The following is a 24,830-nucleotide window of genomic DNA, read 5'->3' as shown; positions in this document are numbered from 1 at the left end:
ACCATCAATCTGTAAAACTTTTTTTCCTTCACCGTTTATATTTTTTTGAAAAAAATTAGTCACGTGGTCACTCAAAACCACGTGGTTCGCTTTGTTTATCAAAATCTACATGGTCAACCTGATGATTGAATTCCGTCGAAAACGCGTAGTCTACGGTTAAAATATTCGAAAAAAATCGTCGTCCAAAGGTTAAGGAACATTAATCGGCCGTCCTACAAATGGCGCTCGGTTCAAAATGTTTCACAATAACCGGCTAAAGTTTTGACATTGGCGATTTGAACCAAAAAATGCCATTTTAAAACAGTCGGGCTTTTGGCCAATCATAGACTAGCAGCGAAGTGTTTTAGTATTATTTTAGTGTTGTGAATTCAAAGAAACGATAAAATCTGTGTAGGTACTTACTTTGGAAGTTTATCTTTTTAAAATCGATAATGCTTTTGAACGGTATAAAATTAAGTTTGGTAAAAATAATTTGGCACGGGTACCGTCGCCCCGTAGTGAAAAACTACATCAATAGCGTCACGCAAATTTATAAATTATACCAGGAGCGCAGAAGTTGGGTAAGGTTAGCCTGGGAGCCATCTTTATTTTTTAACGAGTAGGTACCTAATTGCGTTATAAAAATTATTTTCGGTAATTTTTTTTAAAAATTAAATTATGTTTGAAATGACAACTTTTTTCCTCCATAATGATAATTCTTATAAAGCCATTTCTGCCAAAAATTACCTTGATGACGCTGTAATCTACCAGGATCACAGAAGTTTGGGAAAGTTATTTACTATTAAAAACGGATTATTTAATTGTTTTTTTTTTAATATAATTTTTTCCAATAAAAGTTTTTACATTTTGCGTGTTTATAGAGCAATGTTTTTTTCCAAAATAAAACTCGCTGGGACTTTTGAAGAATGTCGGTGACAAAAACCGTGCATACAATATGGGTATCAAATTACGCGTCTCGACCTACACAACCCTAACGGCTCGGTGAAAAAATGATCAGTTAGCTCCTTGGCACATTTTTTTCTCAAAATATCTATTTCTTTCTAAACATACATATATTTTAATACATTTGTGGTCATACACTCATTGTTTCATTCATATGCAAACATGCATATTACATTTATAAACATTTTTTATTTAAAAGTTTTTAAATTTTGTGTGTTAATTGAGCAATGCTTTTTCCAAAATAAAACTCCCTTGGACTTTTCAAGAGTGTCGCTGACAAAAACCGTACATACGATATGGGTATCAAATTACGCGTCTCAACCTACACAACCCGTGTTGCGTGTTTATAAAGCAATGTTTTTTTCCAAAATGAAACTCCCTTGGACTTTTCAAGAGTGTTGGTGACAAAAACCGTACATACGATATGGGTAGCAAATTACGCGTCTCGACCTACACAACCCGAACGGCTCTGTGAAAAAATGATCAGTAAGCTCCTTGGCACATTTTTTTCTTTAATTTTGCTTTCCCACACTCCTGGCTTCATTCACATTCAAACACTACACTATGCACCACATTTTTACCCATTAGTTGCCTGCAACGGGCAAAAAGCTAGTCAACCAATAATATGCAGTGGGCTATTTACAAACTTCTTTTGATTATAGTATTTTAATGTAGAATTGAAAAATATTTGAGAGTATGTTATGAAGATATTGGCTTGCGGGTCTCAGTGCGCATGCGCGGAAAGAACGTACGTTCTAGCATTATGGATACGGTTTACGGATTACTTCCACACCACAATATTATTGCTTGTATATGTGTGTTTTACGGTATTATATTATTTTTACGGTATCTGTACATATTTACAAATAGATATTTTTATGTCACTACCTGTTTAAGATTGTCGGCTATGTGAACCATTGCTATCCATCGGACACAATGTAAAATTGCCATAAAATCTGCGAAAGTCAAGCAAAATTTGAGCGTCTTCATTTGTATTACAACTCTTCGACAATTTTGTTTTAAAAACCAAATAAGTTGTTGAAGGTACTTAGTTACGAGTACCTTTATCCCTGCACGGTGTAAATTTTTGATAGGAAATTCTTGAATAATTCCAAACTATTTTTCAAACTCAACGACCCATTCATGTATTCAGAAATTGAGTTGAAAAAATTATTTGCTTGGTATATCAGTGAATCGACCTCGTTATAGTAAAAAATTATATTAAGATGAGGCTGAACTAAAATATCATTTGGTAATTGCTCATTATAGCCATGAACTCGCTATAGTCGTGATCATTATAACCATGACTGTAATTACAAATTTTCTCATAATCAGCTATGTATCTCAATTAGGTAACTGGAAGACAATTACAAGTATTAAAATGTACATTAGATTATAACTTCCAGAAGAGGATGATAAACCACAATGGGCACCAGTGGTTTACTACATTCTTCAATTGATAGTGATTCTAAGTTTGAAATTTTTTCCATAGTGAGTCAGTGAACGTGGTTGTCTAAATATGAATTGTATACAAAAGTAGCTGCAATTGTACATGAGAATAGTTTTTTCCACGTGAGTTTGAATGTGCATTTTTAAATCTGATTTATGTGAAAATGAATATAGCTGTAGTCAGAACACGAGAATGGTGTTTCTCTGCCACAGGCAAGCAGTCAGTTGTATTGCATGATAGTATGGGATGACCGAGTGGAGGGTCTTTTAGAGAAAGTAATTAATAGGGAAGGATTCTGGGGGTCAATGTGTCCAGGAGTGATGGCTGTATGAATCCCCTCCCACTCAAGCGATCCTACCCAGTAGGTGGGCAAACGGAACAGAACTTCCTCTTCTTCACAATCGACACCTCACCTCATGATCTCGGGCACCCTACTTGGTGTTGGTTATCCAATAAATGGTACCCTTAGCCGCCCCCTAAATTGTTTTTAAATAGGTTTGCTGAACCAGTTGGTGATCACTACTACAGGTCACAATTACGACCTCTTAGACAATAATCATCATATATATTAAGAATTGTTGGTGAGATAACGACGCTTGGTTTTAGGTAAATGGGATAACATGGTCGGTGGTGGTCTGTCAGTGGGCTTTGGTATATTGGAGACGGCCATCAAGGAAGCGGCTGAAGAAGCTTCCGTTCCTCAAAGCCTAGCCAACACAATGGTGCCCGTGGGCTGCGTCAGGTTAGCCATCAATCACAATACATACGATTATCAATCACTTTATTAACAAATTGATATTTTGGTGGATTTATTTAGATAATTGCTTCCAGTTTCTACTTTGAGAGTGAGCGAGGCTTGTTCCCCAACACGGAGTACATCTACGACATGGAGCTGCCTCTGGACTTCATTCCGGACAACTCGGACGGGGAAGTGCAGAGCTTTGAGCTGCTCACCATTAGTGACTGTCTCCAGATGATATTCTCACCGGATTTCAAGACGACAAGTGCGCCAGTTGTTATTGACTTTTTAATTAGGAAAGGCCTCATAACTCCCGATAATGGTAAATATTATTATTAGTAGTTACATACGCAATAACATATTATGTACTAATTTGTGGTTTATTCATGCACAATTGGTATTTGAAAAATTGGAGAAATCTAACAATATTGTTCTGCCTCAAATTCTTATTTAGCAATATTTGGTTTTAAATGGAATAATTATCCTTTTCAGAGCCCAATTTTGTGGAGTTGGTGGAGCTGCTCCACATCCCCTTGCAGACAATCTACCGGTGGCCGTTCCAACAGCGCCAAGAAAACGGACAGCCCAACTCTCTGCATAATAACTTGTAACTTCCTTAAATTAATATTCGATTCTATCTAGTTATTTTATATCCAAGTCTTCATTCACCATGATCTAATGCTAATAATACGTTCTTGTGCAATCAATTGCTACATATGTTCTGTTTCACGTCAATCTGCAACGGTAAGCTAATTTCTCTTACTTAACTTACTTTTGGAACTTTGAATAAGATAATCAATTCACTGGGAATACTATAAATGTTTTCATGAGAATAGATAATAATAGTTTTATACAATTTAACTGATTGCAATCTTCGGTTTAGCTACTAATTACTAGCAGAAGTTGATAACTATTACATTTTGTAGAATGATGTTTTTTGATACTTGTCATCACACGATCAATATCTTTGTCTGGTAAAAATTTGAAAGATATTTTGAGGAGCAACACACTTTTTTCACAGTCAAAGTATTTGTAAGTGCTCTTTAGATCAAAATAGAACAGGCTTATAACGTCACTTACTGCCTTCTGCATGTATTACCACGGGTACCTAAACCTGCACTGTGGGCCTGACATAATTTGAAAGTATTCCCATATGGTGGCGGCACCAACTACAAACTGTCAGACTTCACGGTCCAACTATTATGGTGGCGGCACCAACTACAAACTGTCAGACTTCACGGTCCAACTATTATGGTGGCGGCACCAACTACAAACTGTCAGACTTCACGGTCCAACTATTATGGTGGTGGCACCAACTACAAACTGTCAGACTTCACGGTCCAACTATTATGGTGGTGGCACCAACTACAAACTGTCAGACTTCACGGTCCAACTATTATGGTGGCGGCACCAACTACAAACTGTCAGACTTCACGGTCCAACTATTATGGTGGCGGCACCAACTACAAACTGTCAGACTTCACAGTCCAACTATTATGGTGGCGGCACCAACTACAAACTGTCAGACTTCACGGTCCAACTATTATGGTGGCGGCACCAACTACAAACTGTCAGACTTCACGGTCCAACTATTATGGTGGCGGCACCAACTACAAACTGTCAGACTTCACGGTCCAACTATTATGGTGGCGGCACCAACTACAAACTGTCAGACTTCACGGTCCAACTATTATGGTGGCGGCACCAACTACAAACTGTCAGACTTCACGGTCCAACTATTATGGTGGCGGCACCAACTACAAACTGTCAGACTTCACGGTCCAACTATTATGGTGGCGGCACCAACTACAAACTGTCAGACTTCACGGTCAAACTATTATGGTGGCGGCACCAACTACAAACTGTCAGACTTCACGGTCCAACTATTATGGTGGCGGCACCAACTACAAACTGTCAGACTTCACGGTCCAACTATTGTGGTGGCGGCACCAACTACAAACTGTCAGACTTCACGGTCTGACATATGGTGGCGGCACCAACTACAAACTGTCAGACTTCACGGTCCAACTATTATGGTGGCGGCACCAACTACAAACTGTCAGACTTCACGGTCCAACTATTGACAAGTAAAAGTTGGTAATTGCAACCATATTTTTTTATTTTCTTAAAATGTTTTAAAATCGCCTTATTTTTTTAATGAATTTATTTACTTTCTGTGGCTTAACACTGTTGTACATATTTTGAAATGTGCAATGCGTGTTTATCTTCCGATTGCTGATTTATGGACTTCTTGAAACATTAAACATCCATTATCTCAGAAACACCCAAATGTAAGTTACCAAATTCTGCTAGTAAACCGATGCAATAAACTCTGTATCATATTTAATTTATTTATTTTAATAATTACATCTCAAACCCTAATTATAAAAGATTATAATAAATTCATACCTATAACTTCAGAGCTCACTGAGTTGAAACCATTTTAAATAACAAACAAATATTTTCATAAAAGCAACAAACTAATATGTCTATTTACATTGTAATCCATTTTAGCGCCCATCCCTTATTGGCGCTTGCAATTTATACACATTTATATAAAACTAAATTGTATACATGCGTGAGGTCTATCATCTCATTGTTAAGTAATTTAATTGTTTTAAAATGATTTCTTCTTGGTGAATAGAGACAAGTATTATTTATTTAATATTAACACATCAAACCTTATAATTAATCATATTAAGAAATTATAAATTAATACATTCGCAAGAGCATTTTTTGAATAATTTACTATAAAAAAGATTCCCATGAGCACTTATAACAATATAGTAAGTGTAACTAATACATAATTTACATATTGTACATCGGAACAGACTCTTAACCATTCTCTTACTAACCTAACAGCTAACAGCATGCATTCAATCCTCAGGTAGGAAACTAACCCACACCAACTAAGTACAAGGGAATACATATGTATTTATGATTGTACTTCAACAACTAATTCCCTATTTTGTATGTTGTGTAGTTTGTTTCCATAGGTGTAACTGATATTTTGACAGATGTGTGCCTTTAAGTTTTTAAAAATAGTATGCTTTGGTATTACTAATCAGATTAATAATATAATTATAATATTATAAATTCCGTAGTAATCCTTACGCAGATCTAAATAGCCAAAAGTACGTAAAATAATATTATTACGGTATGAAATTCCATACTATCGTGATCTCAATAGATTTGAACATATTGGAGTATTAGATATTTTGAAATTAACCAAATAAGATTTGCGTGTGATTGTTTTGAAACAAAATATTTAGGTGTTTTCAGTTTCTGAGAAAAAATGTGTTTTTATTGATATAGTTGAGTTTTTATTTATTTATATTTTCGATAACAAAGAAAACCTATTTGAAATTTTGTAGGTTAAAAACTTCATACATTGTATTTTTCATTATGATAATGTTGTGTGGAACTGGCCATATTATTTATTTACAATTATTAACATGTTAAGTTTGTAACAAAGCTATTTGTCTATGTAATAACCTCTACAAGATATTACTGCAGCGTTGCATACATTGGGAGTACCTGCACTTGTCCATTCTTCTTCAAGCAACACTGCTGCCAACTCTGTGCACTTTTGTAGCTATCTGGTAGGCTTGAAGCAATATGTACTACACCTCTCTTTGAGAGTCTTTAATCAATTAAAGGTTAATAAGTGGTTATCCAGGTTCTGTCTGTTATTTATCTATTATTGGTCCTTGCCCCACTTTACTTAACCATGTTAATACTTTTCTTTAGTCAGTGATCATTATATGTGGTGTGTACTATGAATACTGAGCACTATGCTTCCAGAATGCCTATCAAAGCTTACACAAGTTGATATCTTATCTCTAAGTCGCTCAGCTTTTGTATGTTATGTTGTCGATTATAAACTGGATATGAGGGAATAACCATCATCTACAAAATTTAGCAATTCATTTTTAATTTAATGTGCCATTATAAAATTAATTATAATGATTATTATAAAATTACGGTAATGTATAGTGTTTTTCTTGCTTATAATCAACCCATTATTTTTTCTGTTCGACACATTACATTTTTACTATGTAATTTTCAATTTCTTCAAGGGTTTTTAATTATGATAATTTTTTTTAAATAAATGTTTTGTTAATTTTTTAAAAAGTCTTAAAGACAGGAGATATTGGCTTTCTCCTGTTCTGAACATCTTATTTCTGCTATTTGGAATGTGTGGCTTGTTTCCCTCTGCCTCGCTTTAAATCAGAGATGGGGAATCTCTTTACCCTCGGGGTAAAAAGATGTTTGTTGTATCACCCGCGGTTTTCCTCCTTTGCACTTGGAACGTGAGAATGGTTCCCTTCTCTTCGATGAATCCGCAACTGGTTAATTATCGTTACATTCTGAACACAATTTAATTTAAGAGTGAATCTGTATGCTGGATCTCACTTTCATTAAAACTACACCCAGAATATGAAAATGATTTTCCCCCGATTCTGGCAGCACAAAGTCCACAACTAGAATTTTATAACTGCATTTTGAATACGAGAATCGGTTCCTTCGAAATGCGTCAGCAGATTAAACCTCATCTGGAATATTAACTGTGCATTCGGAACACAAAATTTTTTTTAACTTGAGTGAATTTTTCCCCAGTCCCCAGCATTAATTATTAACCTTTTAAACGCGTTAATTTGCTCTGTTTTATCTATACCGGTAAGCGGTACATATTTTCAAATACCTATGTACGCAATTAAATGTGAAATAATAGCATTATGGCATGATTTATTGGACTATATAGACAGAACAGATTATTCTCCACAATATGAAAACAAATCGTGTGTCAAAACTCTTAGATGTTTATAAAAACAAAAACATAAAATTTCATACAAAAACATACCGTATCTTTTGAATGTGGTCGCGCCATTCACTCAGCGTGTGTGTACTTAGGCCACTGCGTTGATAGACACAAGTGGGACACCATGATCACTTATAATTTTTAGTTATGAAAACGTTTTCTATAGCTCAATCTTAAAAATAACACATACATTTTCTGTCACGTAATAAATATTGTTTTAATTATTAAAGCACTTTAGAGGAATCTGTGTCGGTCACATTTTTTGGAACTATGGTAAACCTTAAAACAGGGTTCGATATGTACAGACACACCACATTCTTTACATACGCATCTCGTTAACTGCATTTTTTTTATTTTTCAATCGGCATACACAACATCGTCTGCGCGTTTTTTTTCTTTTCTTATTTTGTCGGGTGATGGAATCAATTGGGCCATATGCTTAGTGGCATATTTAGGCAAAACCCGACACGGGTTGAGGTGGGCTGATATATTAGGCTCTGGTATTTGAGATATCTCTGGTTTATATTTCTCAACTAGTTGCATAATAACTACCAATTGGGGTGCCAACGGGTGTACAAAACAAATTAATTCAATAAATATAGGTCAAGTATGTGAAATAATACTTCTTTATACCATTTTATGGTCTTCCGCATACAAGATAAACTGCTCTGCATCATGTCGCTTTTGTCAACAGTTCCCATAAATTTATTGTAATCAGTGATACAGGCGGGATTGCGAATGGGTTGTTTAGTTTGGCGATTTATTTTAGTGGTTTCTTTAAATGAGTTATCGTGCAAGTTAGTTAGCATATGTACATCCCTTTTATCACACCATTTTAATGTCAAAAGGGGATTTTTGACGCAAATTCGCCTTTTTTCAGTTTAATAAATTTTGGCATTTCCTTTCGGGTCTTTTTTACCGTCCCACAGGAATTGGTTTTTTTCGAATGCAAAAAATTGAATAACTTTGGACTCGAGTACCAATTGTCACACCACAAATTGTGCCCTTTGCCAAAATAATTAGAAGTGTAGTAACACAACAGCGCCGGTTATTCCCAAGTTCTGGTCATCTGTAATTTCCGTGCCTTCTCTGCAGTAAATTATGAAATCAAGAATGTATCCAGTTTTCACATCACACAAAACAAAAGTTTTGATGGAATATACTGCTTAAAAATAAGCCTACCCTTGAAAACCATGATGCTTTCATCTATACATAAGTCTTCATAAGGTATCACAGACTCTTTAAATAGTGTTCGGGTGTGATTTAAAATTAACCTTATTTTATAAAGACGATCACAGAAATGTACATTTTGCAACAACAATTGATATCGGTCTCTACTCATGATCTGGCCAAAACTTAGAAACATATTTGTATTCCAATACTCAATACATACTCTGCAATAGTCAAGTGTTCGTTTCTTGTCAAAAGTATGGTTATTGCAAAAAATAGATACATTTCTTCAAAACTTGTGTCCTTCCACTTATGAATTCGTGACTTTGCACCAAATTCCTTTGAAATGAGAAGAAAAGTATGGTAGTTGTGTGTTTCTCGAATAATTTCATTCATAATCGAGCGATTCAAAAATTGTTCAAAAAAATCATTTTCTGTTGAATTTTCGTTAAATTGTACAGAAACGCCGGATTGAAAATAATCAAATTGGAATATGAGGTCCAGACACTTGAGTGTAACACTTCTTCACTTACAGACTCATTCGCTTGAGTTTCTGCATCTGAAAGTTCCGAAGGTTCAAATTCATCCTCCGACATTTCATAAACAGAATCCAAAATGTTTAATATATTCTCAATTTCATTATCTTCCAAACTATGGGCCATTTTTTATCCGAAAAATCAAATTAATTAAAAACTAAAAACTTTTTGTGAACGTTTCCTAACAATTTTTGAAATAGTATGTAAAACACGAAAATAACACGCACTTTAGTAATATAAAACTAATACATATATAACAAAATATTTTGAAATTAATAAAGTATGTAGTGAAGTAAAGAACTCAGTTTTGTAACACAATAAAACATTAAAAAATATGCGCAATCGGCACAATAAGGTCACTAGCGGGTACAGTAAAATTAAATTCATTAGACGAAACACGAGAAATTTTTTTTTTTTTTATTAATTATTGATATCTGAAATAAACGAACAAAGTAAAATTTTGTTATTGGTGCACATTTTGCAGATTCACCCGGCGCTCGCAAGCGCAGATCACAAACTAGTACTAACGCCAACCGTTGCCAAAATTGTTAACTATGGCACTTGAAGGCGCGAAGATGCGCACCTCATTATCGATGTTTTTTTATGATACACAATTTTATTTTTGAGAAATTCTTGTAGATGTCAGCATCGTGATAGTTATACGAATGTCCAAGTGAGCGGGAAATACATTTTTTACGAAAGAGCGCTGGAATATCGGCAGTCAAAGTTTCCATATCTACTGTTGATATGGCCGCGTGTGAGTATGGACTTTTTGCCGTATCAACAGTTGATACGTTAGCGTACAAAGAGTTAAGGCACCCAGAACACGAAAATGGTTTTCCTCCGATTTTTGCTGCACATAGTCTGCAACTTGAATTTCATATTTTGCACTTGGAACATGAGAATGGTTTCTTTCGAAATGTGTAAGCAAATCTGTACCTCAGATTTTGACTCAGAAGTCAAAGGTCGTTTGTCAGATTTTTGAAATTGTTCAGGAGAGAGGAAATAGTAATTTTTTCCTTTGAACATTGTGGGGATACCAGACTTTTTATGTTGACCTAACACATTGTCGTAGGACAACCGTCTTTATACCTCTGTGTAGATACTGAAAAAACTGAAAAGGTCTCATACGTAACCCATTTTCACAAAAAACGGGACAACTGACCTTTGACTTCTGAGGTACAGAAATGAACCCACAACTGGAATTGTATCATTACATTCTGAATACAAAAGTGGTTTTAAACTAAGTTTTAATTAATCCCCAGTTTGAGTAAATGGTTTTCCTCAGAATTTTAGACTCCACTCCATAGACATTCAAATCAATAAAAGAGTCAATTAGGGAAAGGAGAACAAACCAATTTGAGCGGAGTGCGGCGAGACCGTCTGGCTTTTGGTTATATGTCAATAAATGAATCTGACAGTAAACAGGCAACTCGCATTGTAATATCACCATTCGATCCTCGAAAATAAAATCGGCTTACGAATTACTAGTCCGTTTTACAATGGCGCGCAACACTTAACTACCTGATCGGGTAGTTAAAAGTTTGGGCTTAAATTTAAATTTAAATTTTAAATTTTTAAAATTTTTAAAAAAGAAAGACAAACATTCCCGGGTTACGAATAACCTGACAATATTTGAAAATCTTCCACTACCACCACAGTAAGCTGAAAATGTCGCTTGTGTTGTGATGGAGGACTTAGCCAGCCGAGGAATTGAACATACTACGCCTGGGTGGGACCCAAATGCGATGTCAACTCGGCCACTGACCGGTTTGTTTCCATAATTTAATATTTTGTTACACTACTTTTACAAATGTGTTATAATTTACCCACCTCACTTAATTTTAGCGTTGCTGTGCCAGGCGATTGGTTTAAGAACGAATATTCAGATCCTCATAGAAAAGTCACCCAACGGATAGCGCTGCAAACGCACGGTCTGGTTATTTCAATGTGTGCTCTTCAGTGTACAACTGATGTCATGATTTATTCAAAGCATTCTTGATGTTAAGTGGTTTGTCTTCAACTCGTCCAAATGATACCCAGACTTCATGTTAGGGCAAGTCTATTAACCCCGCAGGCCTCTGACATATTGACCATTATATTTTTCAAAGACGCTGTGAAATTGTTTGTATTTCCGCTTTGCAATAAAATCCAAACAAATGGAATTTTTCTGAACTATCTGAAAACTATACACTGTTTTTGAATTGTGTTGAAATACGTTTTCAAATTTTAGATTAGAAATAAACATATATTACATTTATAAATAAAAAAGTTTAAAAAATGGCTCACTTTACGTATTTAACACTTAACATACACTGAACTAAAATTACTGATAACAAACCTCAAGTGTGGCGACATTACTGTCACCTCAGTTTTTTGTTCCAAATGAAAATAATTAATAAAAAATTCACAAAGTTTCATAATTTTTTTTCAAATTACGGTCGGAACCTTTGTTTTTATAGAGGTGTACATTTCAATTATTTTGTGGCTAATTTGTACATTTGATTATAACGGGTCGTGTTTTCTCTTTCTAATACCTTTTAAATCATATTTCTCACCATGACAGAAAGGGATACACTGATTTCTATAAGTCTATATGAGCTATTCTCTAAAGCGAACAAATTGACCCAACAGATAATAGCTGTTTGATGAGGGGTTAATTTGGATGTCTATTTTCCGCTGGTAACCTTAGAAAGGTTTTGAATTTCATCGGGCATTTGGAAAACCAGACTGGTTTTAACTTAATAGTGAATATTTGTGCATGTCCCCTGGTTCAACACCACACTCAGAACTAGAAATTTAAACCTGGTTTTAAATTAAGTATGAATCTGTGTACTATTCCAGCTTAAATTATAATTGTGCAAAGAACACGACAATGCTTTCATGTTCATTAAACTATTGCTTAACTAATTAAAAAATGTATCTGACATACCGTGAATGAAAACCTTTCTCATAACTTTCAGCACGACTCCCCAAAAGTGCTCACTGGCTGCACCAAAAAAGGAATATATAAGCGACACTTAAGGCAGTCCTAAAGCATTGATTTTTGAAGGGCTTTATGAATATAAATGCGAAATGGAATGGCATTTGCCTTACCTTAGAATGCACCAAAAACATCTTCTAGCGACTAAACTCCTTCTGCCTTGCTGTATTTGTTAATGAATATGAATTAGGATAAATTTAAACGGTGTTCTGTATCATGGGGCTACTGTGGGGTAAGATGGCACTGCGGGCAGGTGTTACAAACTAGTTTGAACCAGTTTATTGGTTTGTTTCATCACATGTGTGATTTCATGCGGCTTAAAGCAGACCGCCTCGAAGCCACTCCAATTTGAAAAGTTCTATTTATTATGCATTATATTAATCAATGGCCATATGAATATTACATTATATACTTTGTACAAACGCGTGTATTACTGGCTTACGAGCCTTTTTTATATTTTAATGCATTATTCTTTATTTCATTCCCCGCTATCTCAACTTTCTCCAAATGATGGCATGGTTTATTTAAATCTGATGAATGTATTTCGCAGGTAAATCACTATCTGCTCATTTTAACAAGACATCAAAATACATTTTTTCCTTTTTGTTTAATGATAATATAGGAATGTTCAGGCAAAAGTCATCAAACCACAATACACACATTTTTGAGAGACTGCAAATTTGAGAGCTACAATATGTTTCACAAACATTAAAATTCGGTTTATAAGTTTATGTAAAGGAAATTTCACAGATATATCTACCATTATGCTGATGCTGGTATAGTAATAGAAATAAACAAAAGCATTCAAATAAAATTATTTCTCCAACATTAAAATTTAGGCATCTCAAAACTTATGCATGTATGCGAACGTTGGTGCCTGAACAGTGGCGATATTAAGAACTATAAAATGGCAACAGTTTTATTCCGAGGTTGATGATATTTTGCACACATTATATTTGGAAAGTCTGTGTAAAGCCCGGGTAACACCGGAGACTTCAGCTAGTAATTTAATAAAAGCAAATAATTGCTGAACTTGAAATGGAATGCAATATCTATATACATATTATATCCTCCTCGAATCTGAATTGCGAAGCTAGGAAGTCGATAGCTCTCTGGGAAGAGTTGTGTGTTAAATGCAATGTATAATCCAAGATCTTCAAAAAGATATATGTATTGGAAATGCCTAATATCTTTGGAAAAGACTAAATTATAATTGTAATGTATCATATTATTAACATTAATCATTATATTGTGTGCATGTCATTATTATCATTTTATTAAGCGCGAAACAACGACATTTATCATTATAAGTACCTCATAAAAATATTAATTACAGGTGTTTGGATGTTAACATAATATATACATATAGTTTAACATTATTTCTAAGTCAATATTATTGATACTATTTTAATCCCCATTTTTAGCTTTTCCACAAAACTGATCAAGCCCAAGTGTACACAAAGTCACCAAATAATTTATTGTGTGAACCTAAATTTACCACACTCGTCTTCCCAATGAATGTATTATGGCGTTAATTTTGTCAGTTTTACAAAAATAAACTTCTGTTATTATTTTACGACTCTGTATATAAACAATTAGTTCTATATTATCCTCGAGCGTGTTTTCCGCACTTGAAATGAAAACGCTAAAAATAATTTCAGTAATTTTGTCTTCTATATAAAAAAGTAATTCATGAACTTTTGATTTTTGTCAAAAAAACTTTTTTAATAACCAAATTTTTTGTTCTTAAAGAAATATTTTTAATTAATGTACATTTTCTTCAATTTTTATTTTGCATAATACGGTGAAACCTCTATCTATCATTTTCGAAGGGACCTAATAATAAAAACAATGAAAGCGGGAAATCAATTGCTAAAAAACTACATTCATACAAATGTTGTATCACTTGGTGAACTGCATACTTGTTGTCAATAAAATATTTCGTTGTTTTACGCCCATTTCTGCATCAAGGTTCCTAAACAACAAATCAAAAATGTTCAGTCATCCAAGCCTTTTTTTTGCATAGTATTTTATGGGTAAAGTTTTTGTATTCTTAAATCACCTATACTTCAACGATTTGCCAATGACAAGGGGCTTGCATATGTCAGTTCCATATCTGTTCTCTTTCTATCCTTTACCACCATAACGTCAATGTGTCTTTTCAGTTTTGGAAGATTGCATGTGCATGTGATCGATATTTCTCTGTATATGTATTTGGATCGTTTATTTAAGATTTAAAAGATTGTATTAACAAAAAATAATATGGATGAGTTGGTTTTATTGCATTTTTCATCCATCATTGGAACGTTGGACGCACTTAGACTGTACTTATTTAATAATCATCGACTTCTGAAAATACTATTATACTTGCATGGTAGGATCTATAGGTTGTACTATTTTTTGTTCATCTGATTTTGATTTATGTTTTCTGTGAAGCAAATTTTTCCTGGAAAATTTGTAAAATGCCATAATCCATGTCTTCTATCAATCGATCTGTCAATATGGCAAATTTTTTGATAATCAAAATACATAGATATTTAAAAAAATAACATTACCCTAAACACTTACATGTGGATTTTAATTTTCAGCTTTAATGCAAAGAAGTTCAGACTGCTTTGGTTCTTATCTTAGTGGAGAAGGGCAACGGCTGAATTACCCATGTAGGTTTTGGTAGGTTTGTTTTTTATTTATCCGTTTTTACATGCAATGGATTGTCTCATTGATTTCATTCAGTTTCGGGAATCTTTCCAGTCCAAGTCCTCATCCTCTTTTGCTCACAATTTTAGTTTATTTTTAATTTATAGAGAACACAATAGGCTTGGAAGAAACGATTCACCACTCAAACGATTGCAAAAACTTCTGCATGCCATAATGTGCCAAGTTTTGTAGAGCCTAAAAATATGGGATAAACGGTGAAATCTAGGAGCATTCATTGGATTTAAACCGCAGTAAGCAGTTCATATGTTTCCATATTCATATTTTGAGAAATGATATTAATTAAATCAAATGGCCAAATCAAAAACCGAACACTCATCGCTCGAGTAGCTAAAAGACATGTTTTTGCCACGACTTTTAGACTTATGACTGGCATTACTAAAGCTTTTCCATTTGTCAAAGCAAATGCGAAAAAATAACCTTAAACTTATTTTAAACTTTTTTCTTGACTTATTCTCTTACTTACTAGGTGATGGTTAACCACCTCACCAACATTGCCAAATTTACTTTTAACAAACATTTCTGATCAAATTACTATTCCGGATAGCAAGGTATACCTACCTATACTTATTTCAACTATAAGATTAAACAATTACATTAGAAAAAATCTAAAGTTTCGAATTGGCAAATGGTGCGCAATGTTCACGCAAACATCACAGAATGATATTCAAAGACACTTGCTATTTTACTAACACTTTTGTGTGATTGATGAACACCCTTTTCACATCTACAAATATTTAAATTTAAAAAAAAAAACTGTATGTCTCTGAAATATAACATTGACCAGATAAAACCCGAGACTATCTCTCTTGCCCATTATCTTGAGACTTGAAATGCAAGAAACTTATATTGCAGCATTCTATAGCCAATAGGAAATTGAGGACAGGAGGTTTTACAATCCATTGCAAACAGTTTAGTTGTTTATCCCTGTCACGGATTCCTTCAGATTCCATCAGTATGTATATATATATATCTAACTAAAATAATGTTATAACGCACAAAGCAGAGTTATTCCAAAACCACCTCAAGTCCCTTGCCTGGTTTGAGGGTGTGATGGTTATGCCCATAATATATTCAGTCTTCATATAAACAAACTATAAATGCAGCCAAGCAAATGATTGATAATAAGGAGGCTTTAGAAGAACTAGGAAAAGTCATAACAAAATACATACAGCGGAAAACATTCATGATGAATAATTAATTAACATAGAAACATATTTTCATCCCCGGAAATTCTATGATTTTTATTTTTCATTTAACTGATACACATTACACTTCATATGAAAATCTTTTAGTGGCCCTATATTTGAATTCTGTCTATTTGATTTCAAGTTTTCCAAAAACAATTTCCTATATATTTTTAGTATGTATGCAAAAAAAAGGTTATTAATGTTCCTTATTCGAAGAAATTTCCGCTATGCAGGTGTCCAGGGTTAAGTGTAACTTCGGGAGGTGATTCTGCGGTGGTAGAGTAAAAAAGGTAACTACAGGTAAAATAACTTTTGAAGATTGTTGTTTTTTTCCATACAAAAATATTTTTCCATACAAAAATATTTTTCCATACAAATAATTCAACTTTTGTACCTGAAAACAAATTTCGAAAAAGTTATTTATCTTTTTTAACTGTACTATCATGTACAATCAATCAGCTCCCGAAGTTTGTGCACTTTACCCCCAGACACCCTATATTGTGAATTAAAAAGCAATATTTAATCTGTGGAGAATAACCACAAAAGAAAACTAATATTAAATATTTTAGCACCCTAGTCTAGTCCCCTCTCTTTTTATTTTTAATATAAAACCTTTAAATGAATACATTACACGGACAATGACAAAATGAGCAAGTTACGCATTGAACGTTTAAAATAAGAAGCACAGACGCTAAACTCTGTTCACCGACCAACAATAGTGAACAGTAGAAAACTTGGAGATACCAATTCATCATTGTTTGTGCAAATTCTTAAATATGAGTAATGAAAAACCAATTTTATTAAGTGATGTTATTTGAAAAAGATTGCTTCAATTAGTGCACATTCCCTTACTAAATTGCTTTGAATGTTTTTGTTATATGATTGCAATACAACTACGAGTGTCAGAAGTCAGTTTCTTTTAACCTAAGCACGTGATTGAAACACCACAGTGACAATAGTAAAGTCACTGTTGTGCATTCATTAGATTTAACACAAGTCTTACCTCATGAAGAGTGTGCCGTTAGGATATTTAATAAAAATACTGTGGTATTTTGTACTTCTATGGCTTGATGTAGTAGGTACATAGTCATTTAGAATAACATGTTTAGCATCAGTAATGTTTATAGATCAGATCATGCTGTATATGCAAATAAGTAGGTTTTATAATCGCTTTGATTGTTTGTGATGAGAAGAAGAGCACTGTTGTAATAATTTATTTCATAAATGATAAATAAATTTACACCAAAAAATTTATTGACATATTTTTGAAATAGGTCAATTCTTCTTATTTATGTACTACATACTTATTTAACCTAAATTATTTATTAAAATGCTAGTTTTTAATACTTAAAATTTAAATGATATACCTAGCAATCTCTCACATTTAAAATGTTGAGTAAAGCTTTTATAAAATAATGGAATGTTAGGGCCATACAGAACTTTGGGACTGGATCACTATGGTGATGGCTTATAACGCTGTATATTGTATGTTAGGTTATAGCCAAACCACTTCACCATCTACTCCACCATTAACTGAGGTAGAATAATCTCAATCACCCGGTGACAGAAACCAACACAAGTCATTCCGAATGAAAGAAAGTTAACCAGTTATGAACAAGCAATGCAGTGAGAATTAAACTGGAATATAATTATGGATAATGTGGAGTATTGGTAGAAGACAACTACTTTATCTGAGGTTTAATCAATTATGTCACTCGAATGCATAACTATCAAAGCAGCATTTGAGCAACCTTCAAAAGATATTTTCCAAAATAAAGAACAATCAATCGTAATGAAAACAATGAACATATAATGTGTGACTGGATAGTGCTGCATTCACGACCTGTTGAATAGAAATATGTAAACCTGCTTCTATTTTCTGTAAATTTAATCAATACACATTTAGTGCATTAAATCAAATGGTAAACTTTATATAAAAATAAATGCAGTACTTTGAATTTGTTATTTCATTTGGATTATATTATTATTATTTTGAAGCGAGCTGTACAAACTTATTCTACTCACCACAAGATTTCTTATACAAATAATCTTGAAAAAGGTACACATATTATGTCTTTGACTTGCTGCGAAAAGTCTTCAACTACCAACCTATGTTTTTGGTGATTTAAAATGACTCAGGAGTTAACTAATCGACAAATTTGCAGCCCATTTTATGATAGTATTGTTTAGACAATTAGTGAAGAATGAATAAATGCAGCAATATTGTTTGAAAGGTCTGCTTTTGCCCTTGATTACCCAGTTACGCAATTGGCTTATTTTTATATCAAATTTCACATGCATTCTTTACACTCAAATAATTATTGTACAGAGTGTTCCATACCCTTTCTTCCATAATTAATTGGTATACAGTCTGTTACACAATTATAATGTTTTTGAAAAATATGAGGTAGGTATGTATTTTGGAAATTTAGTTGTGAATGCTTTACATTATTGCAGAATAAATATGAAATCAAAATTTTCAGAAAAAGTTGATTCTGATGGACATTTGAGTAGTGTGAAGTTGCAAAACCCGCTCTGGAAATTTCTGGTTTTGATAAATTTGCAAAAAAATATTTGATATTCGTTGAAAGTCAATATATCAAATGTAAATCTTTCACAAAATATCCAAAGATAATAATGATAATTTGTATTTATTATTATTATTGTTACAAAGTGTCAGCTTTATGAAAATATAAAAGAATAACGTACAATTGTTTCCATATTTAGTATATTGAACGTATTCCAAACAGTTTCTCGCGACTATCGTTTTGCAACTCCATGGACTCATTTGGACCCTTTTTGTGAGAATCAACAGAAAATTTAGTAAAAACATTATTACGATGCTGGATATTCTACCATAAACAAATTCCAATACATTTTAACAATGTAAACTAGTTGGACAGTATACATTTCACTTGTGAAACAGAGAATAAATATTAAATAAAAATATGCAATACTTGTTGCCTAAAATATATTGCTGAAATATTTTTCACTATTAACTGACATTATACTTGTACCAGTCTGTAGACAATTTGTAAGTGAGAAACTGGTCTTAAAATAAATGAAAAATGATAATTATTTATGGTGTAGTTTTTCTTCTGATTGACTTTTGGTGACTCTTGAGGGATCTAATTCTGTTCAATGCTTCCCCGTGCAACTTCCACTTAACTAGTGTCAACAGTATTTGCTCCCAATTATAATTTTATATAAACTTTAAGCATTAGTTCGCTTTAAGACGTCTGCTTTAACCCCTAGGATACACAATCAAACCCACATTTTCCCTTTGGTATTTTTATAGCGAAATATGCAATACCTACTTGTAATACGAAATATGTATGTGAACACGGTCTTAAAAAGCACTGCACAATTTCAGTGATACAAACATAATTACGTAATTGTAAAAAGCATTCACTTTGTGGCTCATCATAATTTATAATAAAAACACATAAATTTGATTTTGACCACGATAGTTTTATTTTCACTCGGAGTGAAAATAAAACTATCGTGGTCAAAAACAAATTTATGTGTTTTTATTACAAACATAATTAATTTATTATGATTTGTATGTCGTAGCCAAGGGGCTGAAAAGAGAAGAAAAAACTCATTTGACATAATAACTATTTACAGGAGTGGTCGGCCCTAGGCGGGCGCAACTGGAGCAGTCTGCTCTGGGTGCCTAACACCTAACAGTCCTAACACATCACCCTTGAGATTGACATAATAACTATATACAGGATGGGTCGGCCCTACGCGGGCGCAATTGGAGCAGTCTGCTCTGGGTGCCTAACACCTAACACATCACCCTTGAGATGATGGATCGGCCCTACGCGGGCGCAATTGGAGCAGTCTGCTCTGGGTGCCTAACACCTAACAGTCCTAACACATCACCCTTGAGATTGACATAATAACTATGTACAGGATGGGTCGGCCCAACGCGGGCGCAATTGGAGCAGTCTGCTCTGGGTGCCTAGCACCTAACAGTCCTAACACATCACCCTTGAGATGATGGATCGGCCCTACGCGGGCGCAATTGGAGCAGTCTGCTCTGGGTGCCTAACACCTAACAGTCCTAACACATCACCCTTGAGATTGACATAATAACTATATACAGGATGGGTCGGCCCTACGCGGGCGCAATTGGAGCAGTCTGCTCTGGGTGCCTAACACCTAACACATCACCCTTGAGATGATGGATCGGCCCTACGCGGGCGCAATTGGAGCAGTCTGCTCTGGGTGCCTAACACCTAACAGTCCTAACACATCACCCTTGAGATTGACATAATAACTATGTACAGGATGGGTCGGCCCTACGCGGGCGCAATTGGAGCAGTCTGCTCTGGGTGCCTAACACCTAACAGTCCTAACACATCACCCTTGAGATTGACATAATAACTATATACAGGATGGGTCGGCCCTACGCGGGCGCAATTGGAGCAGTCTGCTCTGGGTGCCTAACACCTAACAGTCCTAACACATCACCCTTGAGATTGACATAATAACTATGTACAGGATGGGTCGGCCCTAGGCGGGCGCAATTGGAGCAGTCTGCTCTGGGTGCCTAACACCTAACAGTCCTAACACATCACCCTTGAGATTGACATAATAACTATGTACAGGATGGGTCGGCCCTACGCGGGCGCAATTGGAGCAGTCTGCTCTGGGTGCCTAACACCTAACAGTCCTAACACATCACCCTTGAGATTGACATAATAACTATATACAGGATGGGTCGGCCCTACGCGGGCGCAATTGGAGCAGTCTGCTCTGGGTGCCTAACACCTAACAGTCCTAACACATCACCCTTGAGATTGACATAATAACTATGTACAGGATGGGTCGGCCCTAGGCGGGCGCAATTGGAGCAGTCTGCTCTGGGTGCCTAACACCTAACAGTCCTAACACATCACCCTTGAGATTGTTTTTCATAAAAATGGTGCTACACAAATTATTGATTACAGCAATCACCTACCTAGTAAATGTACTGGTTTTAACAAGGGGCGCCAAAATTTTGTCTCAGAGCCGGCCCTGTGTACAGGTAAATCATTTTAAAAAGAACCTTGTTGCGTTTTGGTGTACTGGGTGGATAAAAATAACAATTATTTACCTTTTTGTCCTTTGACATTTGGATGCAAAATCAAACATCTTTATTATACAAAGGTTATAACTTGTAGGTACATCCCACTTCTTACAGTTAACCCTATTATCAATAAGTAGGAAATAAATGTAGACATTATAAAGCGTAAATATACCTAATTCACTAATGTGAATTGAAACGGTTCTTAGTACTGATTATCGCAAAATGGGTCCCTCGAATGCTCACAAAAGACCACAAACGTGCTTCATCAACGACGACATGGTGAAAGATGGAGTTCAACACATCTTCAATGACATGGGTGTACAAAAATTGCCACAGCGCTTACAAAATGGCGATTATGTAGATAAATAGATAAACATTCAAGCTTTTTTAAATTGTTTCTGGCTTTCATCCTTCAAGGATGTTCTGATAAGGCTTGATAGAATAGAGGATATTTGTTTAGAGAGGGACAGCAACAAAATATGTGATCTAAGGTTCCCACTTCTAGACCACAGAATGTATAAACTTGGGAGTCAAGCACGTGCATTTTAAAAAGACGAGAAGGAACAGAACGATGTCCAATCCTCATTTGAATAAGTGAGGAAATTTCTTTTTTGGAGAAATGGGAGAATTGTTGAAACCACGGTTTTGATGGGGTAGTCCTTTGTATTGAGGCATAGCAGGCTCCCTTGTATTGACTAGCAATATGCCAATATTCTGACCAAACATTGTGGTATCTATCTCTGAGGATGGAAAAAATGTCAGATAGGGGAATGTAGTTTACGAGGGTAACAACAGGGTTGGACGCTCCTTGTTTTGCCAAGGCATCCGCAATATCGTCGGATGGGGGAATGTGGTTTACGAGGGTAACAATACGATTGGATCCTCCTTATCTTGCCAAGGAATCCGCAACATACCCACAATACCAATGTGGACTGGACTTATGTTTTTGGAGGAACATGAGAGAGTCAAAGAGAACAAGGTAATATTTAAAATTATTTTAGTTTATATTTGAGAGATTCAATTATTGCAATGCACCCGCCTGAAAATTGGTTTGAAATTGAATGAAATATTCTGTCATTACAATTATTGTGGTAAACGTTAATACCTATACCACAGTTAGGAGATTCTGGAGATTTGGAGCCATCAGTAAATAAAAGCGAGGAGTTGGGCCATTTAGATGAAATAATGTCATTATTGACAGAACGGGCCGAGAGATTGGAATGGCTTTTAAGGATGCCGATTCCTTTTAAAATTGTTGGGGATAGGGTAACGTGACTATATTTTAGTTTGTATAAGGGAAGAAGATCATTTTGATCATTACAAGGGAAGAAGATCTGGGTCTAGGAGGGAATTTTTCAACAAAATCCTCCTCTATTATTCACAACAACACTAACAATAACAATGTTTAACATAATATATTTATATTATGTAGGTGTATACATAATATAAAAATATGGCTACGTACAGTTTCTTTGGGCATTTGCGAGGTAAGAGACAGCAGGCAGGTGTACCAAACTAGTTCTTTTGATACTAACGGTGTGCCCAAGTAAATTTAAAGGTGTCCTCTTTAAAATGATTTGCCTGTGTATATGTATGTACTAGTAAAATATTTAATAATACTTTATCCATGAAAAGAATTGAATGAATAAATTTGTTCATTATTATTTTTGTTGAAATAAATACATTGAGTTATAATCATGAACACACTTACGCGTTTACTTTCATTAGGTACGGTTACAATTTTTTTTAACTACCTAAATTTTTTTTTCAGCGTCTTGTATAATTTTTAACTTTCTTATGTTTCTTGCTGATGTAATAATAGGGGATTTTCAGTTTTTATGTCAACGAATTCCAAAGCGATTTAAAATGTGCCATTTTCGATTTGCTGCCAAAACGACATAATCGTTTCTATTTGTGAATTTGGTGGCGTTGACGTCACGCAATTGCGATTCCGAATAATGTTTTAAAATTATTATTGAAGTTTAGTTGACGATAGATTTTTGGCACCATATTTGACAACTTTATTAGTTATTTATAATTTATTGTAATTAATACCAATAATTAAAGCTTTGTTGTGCAAAGTTTTGGATTAGAATGAAATTAGATTACAATTGAAATTATGATTATGTAGGTAGTTTAAAGTTTGCTATGTACATAATTACACTATGTATATATATATATTTTCCTTAAAGAATAGCTACCACTGCTATTACTATATATATATATATATATATATAGTAATAGCAGTGGTAGCTATTCTTTAAGGAAATCCTGTCTCGGAAAAACGACCTATCTTTCCCTTACGTATAGACGACCGTATGGTTCGTTTTCAGTCGAAGGCTCGCGTATCAGGGCCGATGTATGGAGAAATTCTTTCCTGGAGATTTGCACTTTTGTCTGGCGAAAGTTGACTCTGCTCGCCACTGTTTCGAATGACAAGGTTCAGTTCGCCTCGCAGATTCTCTTGACAAATCGGACACAAGCTTTAAATTTATTTCTGAAGTCAGATCGGAATTTTTTTTCGTTTTCGCCGTTGCCTCACGGAATATGACAGTGTTCCGAAAAAAACGACTCTGTAGTTTAAAATTTCAGAAAATATCGTTGACAGAAGGTTTTGCAACGTTAAGAATTGGTAGCAATTAGTAAAATCTATTAAAACTGCGCCGCAATAACGTATTCAGGTTTGGCCTTTTTTGAAAAACCTGATAAAAATGCGTTTTCAGAAGCTAATGAAAAATAATTATATTTTATAGAACCGACTAGAAGCGACTTTTAAAAGGTCGATAAATTTACACGGAATAATTGAAAAGCCGATAGAATGACTTTCAAATTTCTGACAGTGGGTTGGAAAAGATATAACAAACTAATGTAGATTATTAAAGTTGTTTCAAATCACGGGTATCGTTGTAGGGTGGTATAAAAGCTATCGATAAAAAGACATATTAATTATTTTTTTTATTATTATTAAATCAATTCAACTTTTTAAGGAAATCTAGTCGGGTGGTTCAGGTAACAGGTAATATTTTTATTTGTAGTTTTTTTAATGTTTCCATACATTTATAGTTTAAATTAAAAATTATTTATTAGGAAAAGTGCATACGCGTTCGTGAATTTAAAAGGTTGAAAAGACGACTTCTAAAAGATATATTATTTTTTTATTCAATTTGTTTTTGTTTAAAATTTCCCACTTATTACCCTGAACGTCC

The 24,830-nt window shown here is 34.4% G+C and overlaps 1 protein-coding gene across 1 annotated transcript in view; it reads left to right on the top strand.

Annotated features, from left to right (window-relative positions):
- Positions 1 to 23,780, top strand: part of LOC149427059 (uncharacterized) — a 48,370-nt gene extending 24,590 nt beyond the window's left edge. Inside the window, exons 5-8 of the mRNA XM_089634954.1 lie at positions 2,999 to 3,134; positions 3,224 to 3,453; positions 3,624 to 3,738; positions 15,231 to 23,780. Coding sequence (XP_089491080.1) covers positions 2,999 to 3,134; positions 3,224 to 3,453; positions 3,624 to 3,738; positions 15,231 to 15,273 — 524 coding nt within the window. The 3' untranslated portion in view covers positions 15,274 to 23,780. The remainder of the gene's footprint in view (positions 1 to 2,998; positions 3,135 to 3,223; positions 3,454 to 3,623; positions 3,739 to 15,230) is intronic.
- Positions 23,781 to 24,830: the final 1,050 nt, after the last annotated feature.

This window comes from Hesperophylax consimilis, chromosome 1, assembly GCF_061612785.1.
Source record: "Hesperophylax consimilis isolate HC1 chromosome 1, BYU_Hcon_1.0, whole genome shotgun sequence".
Lineage (NCBI taxonomy): Eukaryota > Metazoa > Arthropoda > Insecta > Trichoptera > Limnephilidae > Hesperophylax > Hesperophylax consimilis.
This window is presented reverse-complemented; position numbering and strand designations above follow the sequence as displayed.